Raw genomic sequence first — 15,196 nt, 5'->3', positions numbered from 1 at the left:
TGTGGTTGGGGAAAAGGGGCAGTACTAGCTCTAATCTGACCTCTAAAATCATCTCAGCAATGCCTTATGCAGAGGTAGATCGTTTGCTGATTATGGCCTCTGTTTCCCTGCTCATCCTCCAAAAACTTCATGAATCACTTTTTAACTCTCGAAACCTTTTTCTGACAGCCTGTCGCCTGGGCAAGACCCATCCTTTGTCCCTCTGTGACACTTGACTACATTAAAATGTTCTCCTCCGCAAGCCAAGCAATTCCGCATGAATTCTCCCCCGGTGATTAATTATGAAAGATTCATCCAGGACATAATGGCTGCTCCTGCCAAGTCGACAGCCCTGCTCCAAGCCCTGTGGTCCCTGAAGCCATTCCAAGAAAAGATCACTGTATTTTTTTTTTTTTTTAGATGGGCGTAAGAAAGTTCATCCCCACTCTCCATCCTTGGAGATGTTCAGAAGCCGTCTGGACACGGTCCTGGGCAGCCTGCTCTCGGTGACCCTGCTTGAGCAGGGGGGTTGGACTAGACGATGTCCGGAGGTGCCTTCCAACCTCAGCTGTTCCGTGGTTCTGTGATTCCTTCTTGGGAACTGTTGAGCTGTCTTGTGTGAAGTCTCATGCATGCACACGCACACCCGCTCACCCGTCTCGAGGCAGATACCTGCCACAGGAAACCAGTCTAGATGGATGAAGGCTGACCAGGCTGGAAGAATCCGAAAACAAGCTTTTGTTTAGGGAGGGATCGGGGGCAGCAGCAGCCTCTCCTGTGACACATACTGCTTTCGTTCCAAGGGCTACGTGGGACCACGTGGACCTCCTGGATGCGCACAGGCGGTCGTTGAGGTGTAGGTAGGTTGGCCCCGGTGTGCGCAGCGGTGACCGCCGCAGCCTTGCACCCACGGAGGTGAGGTGTGGGGTGGGCGGGGTGCAACACAACCCAGTCAAACCCAGACCGGCCTGTTGGGGGGCAGCTGGCCAGGCCCGCTATGGGGTCGTGAGGGGCTGGTGCTCACCTTGCCCCGTGCTGGGAGGGCTCTGCAGTGCTGGGACCTGGGGAAAAGGTGCCACAGAGAGAGAGGCTGGGCACAGACGAGGTGGGACTGAAGCCTGAAGACCTTTTAGGCAAGTTACAGGAATCCCCCCGATCCTGCAGAGCTGTGAACAAGAAGGGACTCACCCCATCCCCAATGGACATTGCTTTGTTAGTCCAGGTTATTTTGTCTGGAAATAAACCAGTGTGTCTGCCACCGAATAAGGCAGGTATTACTGCCTGGCCTTTTAATGTGTTCACGGTAGCACGTCTGAATAAACGCATTTGCACACATTTCCACGCAGGTAAAACATAAATGCCCACTTTTGCCCTGACGCTTTCCCTGGATGCGTTTCATATGGAAGTTTCCTCTACGTTGTCCATCAGGATGCCTGTCCTCTCCGTAAGGGTCCCTCTACAGCCCTCCTTTCTGGGTCACTTGGTCCAGGCAACTTTTACCCTATGCAAAGACACTTTGCAGAGAGGACACACACAACGTATTACACAGCTGGAAATATTTATTAGCTGAGGTGCACGGTAGATGTTGGACCTAATGCACTAAGGGACTGAGCATTGCTTTGCTCACACGCGCGTGAGCCCCTGCCCTCCGGCTGCTGCCAGTCTGGCGGGGACGGGGTGGCCCCGCTGCTCACCAGGACAGGCCAATGCTCTGCATCGCTGAGCTGCCGCCGCCACGTCTTCAGCTTTATCTTTGAGCTTTTGTACCCCTTCACGGCGGCATTTCCCTCTTGAGTCCTCGATCCGTACACTACCCCCCAGCTCAGCAACGGCATGCCGGCAGCGCTCCTGGTCCCGCCTGGCTCCGTCTCATGCCCTTTCACTTTCCCCAGAGAGGGTATCTCTTTCTTCACCGCTGTCTGCTGGGCCCTGCACATCCTGCCCATGCAAGAGCTGCCGACAGCGGTAGACAACAGTCGCTGCCCTTCCAGGACCGTGGGTTCCTGGAGGATGCGGCCACGCATCCCTGCAGCCGGTGGAGCTGGAGCGGAGGCGGCCGTGGGGAGGATGCGAGGCAGGGTGGGGGAGCAGAGGCTCGTGCCTGCCCGGGGAGCACCTTGTCTCCGTGGCGCAGCAGACGTGAAGGCGCTGGGGAGAAGACGGGTCCAGCTGGGGCCCCGGTGCTGGCAGCGTTGTCACTGTGCGGGTGAAGAGCAGGTACGGCCCAGGGAGGGGAGCGATGGCTTGGCGAAGGCACTTTGGGGAGGGGCAGACGGGCCGTTTGGGGACACCTTTGTGTGCCCGATGAGCTGCATGGCTTGTGCCAGTGGGGCACCGGTGGGAGAAGCACTGAGTTGTGCCCTGGAGGCTGAGGGGAGAAGGGGGCAAGCCCTCAAGGACACGATGTCTTGAGACCCACCATCTTCCGCACCTGTCGGCGGAGGGCCGCGTTGCTGATGCCGTAGACGATGGGGTTGAGCGTGGGGGGCACCAGGAGGTAGAAGCTGGAGAGGAGGATGTGGACGTAGGGGGACACGCCATGCCTGAAGCGGTGGGCGAGGAAGGAGAAGAAGCCCAGGACGTAGAACTCCAGGAAGACGCAGAGGTGGGCTGTGCAGGTGTGCACTGCCTTCAGCTGTGCCGCCCGCGGCAGCTGGAACACGGCTCTGAAGATGAGGAGGTAGGAGACAGCGATCAGCACCAGGTCAAGGCCCAGGATCGTGAATGCCACGAAGAGGCCGTAAGCCTTGTTGACCCAGACGTCGCCAGCTGCCAGCTTCACGATGGCCATGTGCTCGCAGTAGGAGTGGGAAATGACGGTGCTCCTGTACGTCTGCAGCCGCTTAATCAGAAAAACAGATGGTGCAATGAGGACCGTTGGCCTGAGGATCAAGAAGATCCCGATTGTGCCGAGCATCCGGTTGCTGAGGATGGCAGAGTGTCTCAGGGGCTTGCAGATTGCCACAAAGCGGTCAAAGGCCATTGCTAAAAGCACGCCTGACTCGGTGGCCTGGAAAGTGTGCACGAAAAACATCTGGGTGAGGCAGGCGTTGAAGGGGATGTCTCGAAGGGCAAACCAGAAGACGCCCAACATTTTCGGCGTAATGGTGGTGCAGAGGCCCAGGTCGGTGGCCGCCAGCATGGCCAGGAGGATGTACATGGGCTCATGGAGGCTGCGCTCAGTCCGGATGGTCGCGAGGAGAACGCTGTTTCCCAGGAGCGCGGCGGCATACATGAGCGAGAAGGGGATGCCGATCCAGTGCTGCACGGCTTCGAGGCCGGGGATCCCCGTCAGCGTGAGGAAGGGGGGGCTGAGATGCACGGTGGTTAGATTGGAGTCCAGCACGGCAACCAGCACCACGCAGGAACAACCTCGTGGCACCTGTGCAACACAGAACAGAGACGTTTTTGGTCAGTGAGAGGGAGACTCGCACTTGATGGTATTTTATGCCCTGGTGTTTGACCCTGGAAAAGCTCATGAGCTGTTGTATCACAACAAGGTGTTGTATCGGTGATCAAGAAAAGGGCTTGCTTCCTCCATATTCCCACAAAAGGCAGGTTTACACTGCTGCTGGACTCGGAACTGGAAATGTTGGGGGCAACCTAGAGACATTGCAGACTTTTTTTTTAACAAACGTTATTGAGATCGGTTGGATGAAGCACGCACAGATGTGTTTGTGCATGTGAGTGTGCATGAGGGCGAAAGCGGCAAAAGAAACTGCAGATCCAGGGCTAGAGGAATGGGCTGTGTTAATTACCACAGAGCCCCACATGTGCGATTTCCTTCAAATGACCAAGTAGGAAGAAGAGTAAGAACACAGCGACCTAAGATAAGGTGTCAAGACAAAGAACAGGGCTGGAGCCAGAACACGTGCTAGGAGACTTGGGGATTTTGTTGCAAGAATGAGGAGGGATAAGACGAAATACTGATATGAAAGATCCTGATAGGTTATAAAAGGTATACCCAGAAATCAGTTCATTGATGCCGATCAGAAGGAAGTCAAGAGCTGGGACGAGCTGCGTGTGCTCGCACTTCTCCCGGTGTTGGGCACAGCTGACCTTGGCAGTTGCACTTGGGAGCTTGTGCAAGTGCGGCTGGGTGTGAACAACTCTGGCGGAGAATAAGGGTGAATGACTGAAATCCGATTTGTTTAAAATACATAGACCCTCGATGAGGAAAGGGACGGCAGGCACTAGCCTTGCCTGAGGTGCGCAGGGGGTGAAGTACCAAAGATCCCTCCATCATAGCAGGAGCGGGTGGGTAAATAGCCGTCAATCACGACCTATGAGCTGATAAGAGAAGATGGACCTAGGCTCTTTACTGAGGTGCACAGTGGGAAAATGAGAGAGAGCAGCCACAGATTGGAATAGGGGGGGGTTCAGATTGGATACAAGGAAAAGAACTGTCCCCACAGGGACAGCCAAGCAGTGAAAGAAGTTGCCCCCAGGCACTGCGGTCTCCTTCCTTGGATGTTTCCAGGACCTGACTGGACAAAGTCCTGAGCAACCTGGTTTTAATTCAATGCTATGAGCATTGCTCTCAGTTCTGGGAGCAGAACAGTCTCCTCAAATTGGTCATCTCTGTCTTTCTGCTCCTTCCCTGTCCTTTCAATCCCATCTCTGTGTTGCATTTCTTTTTCTTCTTTTTTTTTTTTTTTTGAGGCTGAGTGACCAGAACTGCATGGAGATTCCCGACTGAGCTGGATTTCATGAGTTATTCTCCAGGTCCATGCAAAAACGTAATGCATATTCCTATCTGTAAGCAGGTCTGTGCTCTAGCTGCTGCAAATATTGTTATAGACAGAAGTCCTAGCCCCTCCATTTTATACTGCTGCAAAAAAACAGAAAAGTTTTTCTTTTTCTTTTAGCCTTTTTTGTCAGCCTCTTTTCATATGAGATTGAATAGCCTTTGCTTTTATTTCTGTCGTGTCACAATGTACATAGTGATTCCTTTCCAAATCATCTGCAATTTTTAGCGACTCTCTTGCAACTGGAGAATAGCAAATGTTTAAAAGGAGAAAATGGTGACCCAGGGTGAGCGTAGGCCTGTTAGCCCAACCTCTACAGCAAGCAGGGCTTTAGAGCAGAAGGAAAACACAGCTGAAGACCTGGAGGAAAATGGAGAGTGTGACAGCATGCAACAGGCGTTGAGCACAGGCGGACGGTGCCAGGTTAACTTGGTAGCTTCCCTCCATAGCTGACTGCCAACCAACAGCAACGTGGGACTTTGGCTTGTGCATCACCGCGCATCTTTCAGTAGATTTTTGGACAGGAGGATATAGTGCGGATCAATACAACAATTAAAGCGTTTGGGAGCAGTGGGGTGAGGAGCTGTGGGGCAGAGCTATGTTGTAAGGGCAGCACAGAGCTGAAAGCAGGATAGAAAGGGACTTTCTTAAAGGTCACAACACATGGAAACTTGCTGCCGAGAATCACTAACAAAACAAGCTAAGAGGCATCATAAACACTGAAGAGATCAGGAATATCATGTGGAAAGGAGCAGATGTCCTTGAGGACTGAAGTAATAGAAACAAGATGAAATTCAATAGCACAAAATGCAAATTACTGCAGTCAGGGCTAATGACAAGAACTTCTGCTATGTCCTAGGAGCTCGTGATTCAGAAATGTGGAGAAAGGCCAACACCTAAGTATCCTCCCTGAAAATGAAGCCACTGATGAGAAGCAGCTGCGAAAAAGGCAGTCTCTCCTAAATAGTGCAGCGGGGAACTCCTGCACCGTGGTAGCAGCTGGCAGAGGCATCACCGGCAGTCTCGTGTTCGACTCTGGTTGTCTCGCAGGGTGGGAGCACAGATGTCTGGACGCTGAAGAGGAGGCGGCAGGAGCAGACTGCTGCCACAGACAACCCCAGACCAGGGACATGTTGATCAAGCTCTGCATGAAGACAATTTGGGCTCTGCCCCTCCTGCTACCCTGTGGTCCCTGTGCCTGTGGGGCATGGCTTGAGCAGGTCGGGAGGCTTTTCACATTTCTGTATGTTCCCCACTGTGACAAATCTTGCATTTATAGCTTATTCCTCTTGCCTCCCCATTCCCTGCGCTCTTGGGTGAAGGAAGGAAGCAGGACGGACCAGGTTCACCCTGCCTCACTCATTTCTGGTGATTAAACTCCAGCTGTTTGCAACTGGACGCAGACACCAGAGCACCCCGCAATGCAATGCTGCTTGTCCCAGAGCAGGAGCTGGCTGGGAGCTGGCAAAAGCAGTAAAGACTGACTCACCACATGTGCAGCAGCTGGTGGGTGCTGGCCTTCGTCGGGGTGAAGCAGGAGCTGAGCAGGTCTGCCTGGTATTGCAAAGGAGCCGTGTTTTTAATGCTCGCTCCTCAGCTCCCTCGGGCACTCCCATCGCTGCCTGGGGCCGGGACTTGTCCCACGGCCCCCGAGGAGGACCGCAGTGATGAGTAAACACCGTCAGAGTCCCTCACCCTCCTCCCGGGATGCAGAGCCAGGCTGAAGCCACTGTGGCCAGGTCCCTGAAGGAGGTGAGGGCTTCTGCTGTGCTGGAACTGCTGTGCCGTGGGGAGCCGGAGGCCCAGTCCTCCAGCGCAGGGGTGAGTATCACACCACGAAATTCTCTAAAACTTGGTTCAGGCCTCAGAAACACTCTCACTGATGCACTGAGGTGGGAAACTGCCAAATAGCCAGCCCATTCTGGAGTCTGGAGGGAGCCACAGAAAGAATATTGCTTAACTCAGGCAGCAGCTCTGGGAAAGCCTGCAGAGCGTTGCTCCGCGCATCCTGGAAAAGCCCCAGCTCTGCTCCGAAATCTCCCTGGACATCTCATCCTGCAGGGGCAGCAGGGTCCCGCCGGGTGCGGTGTGTTTGCAGCTCCCACCCGTGCTCCTGGGAGCTGGAGAGAGGGAGCAGAGGTGGCTGGGTGCTGCTGCAGGCTCGGCGTGCCCTCGCACACCTCCTGCGTGCCAGCTGCGGTGGAAGCACGGTGGCTGCGGCTGCGTGGATCGGCGCTGTGAGCAGCATCCTCCGGCCGGGCAGCCGCTGAGGTGGACACGTGCTGGGGAACAGGCATGCGAGCAATGTGCCTTGCCCCCAAAACGTGGCCCTCCCCACACCCCAGTCCTGAGGGCAAAGAGGGGCATCCTCGTCCCCTTCCTGGGGCGCAGGGAAAGGTGCCTGGTGCTGCTGGGAGGCCTTGCAGTGTCCTGCCTGGGCTCTGTCCCTCACAGACAGGGTCCCTATGGCCCCGTGGGGACGTCTCAGACGTCCCGCGCACCTTGAGCAGCATGAGGTGCCTCTCTGGGCACCTACACTGCTCCCTGGAGATCTGCCAGTGTAGCTGGTGGCCTGGGAGAGAGACTCGGGTCACCCTCGAGCAGGACCTCTGTCTTGAGCAGAGTCGCTCTCAGCTCCCGTGACAGCTCAGGCTGCAACGGAGAGATGAAACTGGGGTGTCTTCATCTGGCGCTGATCCCAGTCTGCTGCTGGGCTGCGCTGGGTGCACTGGAAGTGGCCAAGGGAGAAGGGTCAGCTCCTCACGCAGAACCGGCTGTGCCACTCCCGCAGCTCCGTGGTCCGAGGTCACAGGAGGAAATGCGTTGGTCTTCCTCCAAAGTCGGCTGCAGCATTTACCACCAAGGAAGGCTCACCAGATGATGCCCTGCTCTCCAGCCAGCGACTGCTCGCTGTCCGCATTGCAGCCTGCAGCCCGAGTCCCAGGCGGCCTCTGAAGCCCAGCCGAAGGGCAAGGAGGACCTCACGGCATGGAGGCTGGTGAAACAGGCCTGGCCGTCAGTGCTGGCACCAGCAGCCCCTTCCCTGCCGCAAGGATCCCCCTCATGAACTGTTTCTCCTTGTGCCTCATGGATGGCTGGCACCTGCAGCATCCCATTCGCCAGCCGTCTGCACAAGCAGGACCCAGAACTGGAACCGGAGAGAAAATGTAGCCCTTATGCTAAATTTACTGACTAACCCTGTCTTTTTTAACCCTGCCTGGCAGGCATGACTTGAAGATTTTGAACACACTCAAGAGACTCAGGTCTTCCATGGCTGCGAATGACTAGCTTTACGGTGGTGTACAGCAGATCTGTTTGCTCTTCCGTTAGCACTGGAGCGAGCTGCTTGCACGCAGACCTTCACTGAGAATGTCATGCAACGCTTGGCACCCTCTCAGTGAGCTGGGATGCAGCTGGCCGGGGACAACCTGCCACCAGCTGCTCCAGTCTGAGCCCCGTGTGTGGTAGCCGCAGCATTGCCCGGGTCCCGGCTCTGCCCATGGGGCCAGACTGTCTCCCCGGGCATCGCCAGGGCATCGGGAACGTGGCGTTGAGCTGCCCGTTGACACCAGGTCACACAGGCACCATGGGACAGTGGGGAAGGGGTAGGAACCAACACATTGTTTGGGTTTCTATGCCATGAAAGGCTTGAGGTTTGGGTGTGAGTTTTCCTAAAAGTGACTTTTTATTCCCGCGCAGGAAGGTCTCACTCAGCCACTGCAGACTGTAACTCCCAGGTGAAAATGTGTCTTTGGACTCCAGTTATGACTCAAAGAGCCAAGAAGGAGCAGGAGTGGCAAACTCTGAGGACACAGGGGGAAACCATGGGCAATGCTGTGCTCCTGCTGCTGGAAGATTTATTGGCCCATGTCTGGCTTCATCACAATTTCCAGGCAATCTTCTTCGCTCACCACCTCGAAGATAATTGCATGACTGGGAAGGTCTCATTGGCAGGACCTTTTCAGCTGTAATTTTTAAAGCATTTCATTTTATACTTTGCACAGCACTTGGGTGAAAATCTACCTCATGGATAGAGAGCTAATGTGAAGTTTTGCTACTATTATTGCTAACAATAAATATCAGTCTTACGAAGTGAGGTTTCTATCTTTTAGTTGGCAGCGGCTGAGCCTGCAGTTCATGATCCTTAGAGCTAATATGTTGCTTCACCATGGAGATGTCTCCCGAATAATGGAGTCTTGGGATTTTTGATTATTTTCTTTCTCCTCTTTTGGGCCCAACTTCTGCTTCTAAAGGAATGCTTCCTTGCATTAAGACCTTCCCTTGTCCTGCTGTACAGTGAAGTTCTCTGCATAGGAGGTATGAATCTGCTCTGAGACTTCAATATAGCATCTTTGTGTAGTTTTCATGCCGCTTGACAGGAGTTACTTTTTGCTCTTCCCTTTTTCTTTCTTTCTTAGCAAATATTATAATATTTATGTCATTCTGCTCTTTAAAAATTAGTTTCTTGTTTCCTTCCTCCCTGTGAGTGTTGAGTCTACGTTCATTCTATGCGCTGATACGAAGCAGATCTTCGTCTGAGCTGTCCTGGACGTTGCTGAACGATGGGATGCACCGGGCCCTCAGAGCTCCTGGTCCTTTTCCCTGCTGTAAAGGAGCAGAGAGCTCCACCGACAGCATCCAAGTGGCCGGAGCCTGGCTACCTAGCGCCTGTGAGCCTCAGCGATGTCCCCTCTTCCTCCTCTCCCTGCTGTTTGTTTTGTCAACAGAAATAAAGACGATGCCAATCTCAGAGCAATCTGCTCCGGGGTCAGCACGAGAACTAGCTGTCTGGCTTTTTTTGGTCTAAATTTCTAAACTTTTTTGTGAAGTCTCTCTTGTCTCTGTTCCCCAAACCACCAGCCTCACTGAGTGGCTCACTCTTGCTGATGGGTTAGGAAGCAGAGTTCAGGAGTCAGAAGCTGTTTTTCGCTGTGCAGGTAGGACCCAGGTAGCACTTCACGGGGGTCCGTACGGTCTACAGGTGACACGGTGCTCTTAAAGATATTCAGAAACAGTCTGGAAAAGAAGATGAGCAGTGAGTGAGAAAGTTATGAGACTGTCTAAATTACTGAGGATACTAAGAATGACAGAGATCTATTCAGTCAGGCCTGGCGTGAAGCAAGCGGGGAGTTTCTTGCTCACTATCTCCTCCAGTACAATAACTACATGACATGAAATGAAATCACCATGGGGAAAGTTCAAAGCTAATACAAGAAATATTTCTTCACGACACAGGCAATTAAGCTGTGAAACTTCTTGTCCCAAGATATTATGGATGATAAAAATTTTAAAGGGATTCATAAAGGAATTGGACAAATTTATGGAATAAACATACATGGAGTCTGGTAAGAGCAAAGACACAATATGTGCTTTGGAAGCCCTTGACTCTGAGCAGTTAGAATTTGGAAAAGTATTCTGGGGAAATGCCACGGCACGGGTGCCCTGTCCTTAGGCTCTTCTCTAGTCATCTGCTGTTGGCCGCTGTGCGAGGCAGAAGAAGAGGCAACATGGGCTCTTTGGTCTGATCCGAATAGCAATTCCTGCGTCTTATAAGTGTACGAGAGCTGTTCCACTAACCTTTTCCCGTAATACAGTAGTAATGGCCAACACTGACCTCAGAGAACCAGCTCATCTAAACCCAGGTCCCTCCGTTTCTGGTGGAGTGTGGAGGCCGTGTGTGGATCTGCACCACGGCGAAGCAGCGCTCATCAGGAAGCCCTGCTCTGCGATCCAGCAGTGCTGTGGTGGCTCATACGAATCCTTTTCATGGAGAAGGAGCCCGATTTATTTGGCATCTACCTGGGCTGGAAGCACAGACCATGTACAGGTGGCATCCCTGGGCAGGAGATGTAGAGGTTTGTGTGTGGGGGGCTTCATTAAGATTTCAGTGTGGGACCTTGCCCTTCACGGGCTGCCCAGTATCGTTGCTTGGGCTCCAGGAGGGGTTTGGGAGGCTCTTGGGTCCCACACGTCACTCAGACATAGGTCATCTTCCAGAAGCCTCTGTACCGCTCCCTCCCCATGCTGGCTGCAGATGACCCCAGCACTCCTAGAGAGCTCAGCGTTTTCTGTCTGGAGTCCTGAGACATCAGCTCCTGCCTGCTTCATCCATGCCTTCTGCATAGCTGAGTCCACCATAAGGGTGGCCATGGTCTTGGACAGGTACGTTGCCATCTGCTTCCCACTCCAGGATCCCACCATCCTCATCAGCTCCTGATTGCCAAGCTGGGGCTGGGGCCATGATTCTGGTGCTCCCCTGCCCCTTCCCCATCAAGCAGCTGTCCTACTGCTCCCACGCGTTCGTCCCTACGCATATTGTGAGCCCGTGGTCATGGTGCATGTACAGACAAAGCCATCAGCCTGGTCTCCATAGCGGTGTGGCTCTGCTGGTGATCGCGCTGGATTTTGCATTCGTTGCCACCTTGCATGCCCTGATCCTCAGGGCCGTCTTCAGGCTGTCGTTGCAGAAAGCGCAGCTCAAAGCCACAGGCACCTGCGCTGCCCACGTCTGCACCTCTGCGGTCTCACAGGCACCCGCCCTCTCCACCGTCCTCACCTACTGCCTGGCGGGAACGTGCCTCCCTGCAGCCACATCTACCTCCCGGGCTGCCCAGGGTGGTCCCTTGGCGTGTGCTGTGACGACCAAGGAGGTCCGGGACGGGGTGTGCAGCCTCTTCGGCCAAAGCAAGAAGCCACGGTTTTGTCACCCTGTTTCCGACGAGAAGAACTATGGAGGAACTTGCACCTCTTGTTGGCCGCCTGCTCTGCTAGGTCTGACAGCGAAAACAGTGCGTGTTTGCTAAAATAGACACTGCAGGGTCCATGCCAGGGAGGAGAAGGGAGGATGTCAGTTTTTGGAAAGAATAACTGCTTGGTTCCTGTCACTGGTTTGCCAGTCCTGCGCCTTACCATGGGAGAAGTCAGCACTGCTGTGCCCTGGCCGGACTCCCACCTGTCCAGTGCTCTGAGCTGTTTTTGGGCTATAACTGTGCTTATTCTCTTTGATCTTGCAACATGCCGGAGCAACTTAGTGCCCCAAGGGCTTCCCCAAAGGGAAGTGCGGCAAGGGCGCGGGACCAGGATCGGATCCTGCCTGCGTTGTACATGCACTTTATATAGGCAGACTGTGCTGTTCTGTATATAAACAAGTTTTTGATCCCAGAACTCTTTTTTAATCAAGTTATTATTGTAGTCTGCTTTTGTGTCAGGCGTCCTGGAAAAAAATGGGTTTGAAGGCGGGGTGTGAAGGAGGTGTTCGGTGCCTGTGGTTCAGGGTGAGTTACTGGAATGCAGAACAAAGCGGAAAAGGAGTATTTATCCTGTTTCTCAACCCTGGAAGTGAACTTCTACAGATGTGGAGCATTAAACCCCGTAGTTATGACTTCTACTCTCCGTGTTGGCTCATGCTCAGAGAAGTTGTGACTTTGCTATTGGTGACAACCGACAGCTTCTCCCAGCACTGCCAGCGACACCCTGGATGCTGCATCCTTAGAACAGTTATCTGCCTTCTTTTAGTTGATGTGTCATGTTTGGCCTGAAGGAAAACAAACAAACAAACAACCCCCAAATGGAATATTATTAAAATTCTATGAATGTCAGACACTTAAAGGCCGCTGTGTGCAGTGCGCTAGCGATGGCCCCGCTGTAAATGGTGCCGTGGGGAGGAGGGAGGCCGAAAGACTTTTCAGTGAGTCATCGCCGGAGGTTATTTTGGAGGTTTATGCTGAAACTGTCGGCTTGCTGGGCAGATGGGAGACAGCCCGTGTGAAGGTCCCGGCACGCTCAGGCAAGCACTTCTCTGCGGTGAAATTAAGATTGCTGCATTGCCAGGAATGAGGTCTTGCAGGACTGCTGTGGCACGGGGAGGTGCCGGGGCGTGACGAGCCCGTGGACAGAGCATGGGTGTCCGGGTGAAGCGAGCTGTGGTGTGCGGGTGATGGGAGGATGCTTTTGGAGCTTGGTCCCCTGCTCAAGGAGGCTCAGCAACACCTTCTTGCTGCGAGGTGCCTGGTTCTGCCCGGGGAGGCAGCTGCGAGGCCCCACCAGGCACTGCTGCTCCGGCGCTGCTGCGTGGTCCCTCCCCGCTTTTCCTTCGCTGTGCCTCGGTGCGTGACACTGGTGAGCTTGGGTGGCTCAGGAGGCCCATCGTGCTGCTGGGAGGTCCGCTCTCTCGTCAGGTTTGGGTTCGGGGGCTGTTTCTCCAGTGCCTGGGGACAGGGCATGGAGGAGACCTCCTGGGACAGACCCCAGCGCTGATGGGTCGCCCCTGGCCCCAGCTGCTCCGCTTTGCACCGCGGGCACTTTGTGGCTGGAGGACACCAACGGTGACTGGGTGCCTCCACCGTGGCCATGCTGGGCTACAGGGTCCAGAGTGGGCAGGAGGACAGAGAAAAGGGCGATTTCCAAAGGGAGAGAAATTTTGTTTTCCTTACTCCATTCTCTGTCAGGAAGGATGAATTTTTATGGGACGTGTGGGGGAGAAACATCAATCTGCTAAGCGGAAATGTGCTGGCTCTTCCCTGAGACGGGACAAAACTGGGCCCACGGGAGGCAGCAGCTTGTGGGAGCAGAGGTGGGTGCAGGGACGAACTACCGCAGAGAGGAAAGTGGAGGGTGGAGCAAGAACCATGCATCCCTGCAACCCCAGACACGCTTCCCTGTGGTGCAAACCATCGCGGTTAAAAACCTTCGCCTCGTCAATGTTCTCCCCGTCTGCACGGCACACGGCACGTGTAGACACGCTTGTGGTCATGCTTTGCCGTAAGGGCCACATGTGATACTGCTACATGTCCCCTCAGCCAGCTACTGAAGACATGGCAGAACTGAGTCAGGCCAAAGATCCCTCTTGCACTGTCTGCTCTCCAGCAGCCACCAGCTATTTAGGGAAGATTATAACAGAAGGGCAGATAAAAATTGCTTCCTCCCAGCTCTTCTCCATCAATAATTTAGGGTCCCCCGGTGCTGGAGACTAAACAAAGAACACTCTGTTTGCAAGCCATTGATTGATCTCGCTAATCTCTTTTTTACTTATTTATGCTTTTGGCTTTCATAGGTGCCTAACACAAGAAAATCATTTGTTATTAGCTTCTCAAAGTAGCTTTCGGATTTCAAGAATCTGCTGTCTCTTGTGTCCTTATTCCAGAAATACAGTGGGCAGATAACATTTTCCGCTCTCTGAGATATATCCAAATGTGCTTTGGTTTGATTTCCTGATAGAAAGCAGTGGAATGGAGATGGAAAAGTTCAGGCCAGAACAGGAATATTTCAGAAAGTTATGGGAGTCCACATTACAAAGCTGTTTTCATTGCAGGGTTTGAATTTTAAGGCACACCTGTGACTTTGCTGCCAGCGCTGTTTCCTATTCCTCGCCTGCCTGGGAAGCAAAAGCCGCTGTGAAGGGCAGGGTGCTCGGGCTGGCCATGGCGAGATCCTGCCACGCTGGGAGGGCCCCACCACCTTCATCCCAGACGGGATACCAGGGATGGGGACTCTCCCCTCCCGGCCCAGGACTGGGGCTGGAGGCATCAAGGTTTTCACCCTGCTACCCCAATCGGAAGCTGTTCCAGACCTCACATCCCTGTTGCTGCGACTTCTTTTTCTAATTTCCAGCCCAGATTGATCCTGGACCATTCTAAACTTACTCTTTTTTGTTTCAAGACCATCTTTTTGCTTAACTGCATTTTATTTTCCCCATTTTCTTTTCTCTCTGCATTCTCCTTCCCTTTCCTCTCCACTGTAGCTTTAGACGGCAAAGCAGGCTGAGCTGTATTACAAATTACTTTTCTCAGAGTCGGCTGCTGATTCCCCTGCCATTTCCGTAGTCCTTCTGCATTCCTGCTTGGGTTTGAGACGGCCTCTCTGGAACAAAACAGCGTGTGCTATTCCAGGTGAGGTCTTACCACTGCCCTCTGCCACAGCACAAACACTTGCCTTGAGCTAACAAGGATCTTTTGCATTACGCAGTCTTTTTTTGACTTATTTTGCAGCTATATTACGTACGTAGCTCATAGTCTTCATCTGAACCTTCTTTGTTTTGCCTAAGAGATAAGATCCTGGTTTCTAGAAAAATATCTTTTTGTTAGTCTGTAGTGCATGGCCTTGTTCCTCGTACAGTTAAATTTAATCCCAATTCAATTATTGCAGTTTCCAACATCATTCAGCTATTTCTGAGCAATATTCTGCCCTTTGTCTACGTTGGCAGAGTTTCTTGACTTTGCCTCGCTCTGCTCTGGAGCTCAAAAACGCATTACACAAATACACCTGCCCTCCAAGCAGCCGGCAGCGCCAGCAACGAAAGTATCCATTTTTCTAATTCACAAATAACTACTTCTAAATATAAACATGTTCTTCTCTCCCCCTTCCTGAAATGCCAAGGCGAGACGATCTCGCGGTTGCTCGCTCGGGGCTCGTCGGGCGTGCGCAGGCACACGGCAGATGCGCCTCGACTGAGCGGGGGACCTCGGAAGAGT

The 15,196-nt window shown here is 53.3% G+C and overlaps 1 protein-coding gene across 1 annotated transcript; it reads right to left on the bottom strand.

Annotated features, from left to right (window-relative positions):
• Nucleotides 1–2,371: 2,371 nt before the first annotated feature.
• On the bottom strand, nucleotides 2,372–10,928 carry LOC112995085 (olfactory receptor 52A1-like). Its single transcript, XM_064509989.1, has 6 exons — nucleotides 10,696–10,928; nucleotides 9,606–9,743; nucleotides 7,713–7,854; nucleotides 7,264–7,379; nucleotides 3,907–4,090; nucleotides 2,372–3,361 (listed from the first exon to the last, which is right to left on the bottom strand). The coding sequence occupies exons 1-6, from the start codon at nucleotides 10,926–10,928 to the stop codon at nucleotides 2,372–2,374; spliced, it is 1,803 nt and encodes a 600-aa protein (XP_064366059.1).
• Nucleotides 10,929–15,196: the final 4,268 nt, after the last annotated feature.

The sequence above is a fragment of the Dromaius novaehollandiae genome, chromosome 1 (genome assembly GCF_036370855.1).
Source record: "Dromaius novaehollandiae isolate bDroNov1 chromosome 1, bDroNov1.hap1, whole genome shotgun sequence".
Classification (NCBI taxonomy): domain Eukaryota; kingdom Metazoa; phylum Chordata; class Aves; order Casuariiformes; family Dromaiidae; genus Dromaius; species Dromaius novaehollandiae.
Note: the sequence above shows the minus strand (reverse complement) of the source record. Positions and strands in the feature narration are given on the sequence as shown.

Excerpts from the sequence above, each read along its gene's own strand:
- LOC112995085 (XM_064509989.1), bottom strand. The coding sequence starts at position 10,928 with ATGGTGGGATCCTGGAGTGGGAAGCAGATGGCAACGTACCTGTCCAAG. Across the intron at positions 7,855-9,605 it reads TTCCTAACCCATCAGCAAGA|ACGGCTGGCGAATGGGATGC; the intron begins GTGAGCCACTCA and ends CTGCTTGTGCAG. Across the intron at positions 7,380-7,712 it reads GTTTCACCAGCCTCCATGCC|CCTGAGCTGTCACGGGAGCT; the intron begins GTGAGGTCCTCC and ends TCTCCGTTGCAG.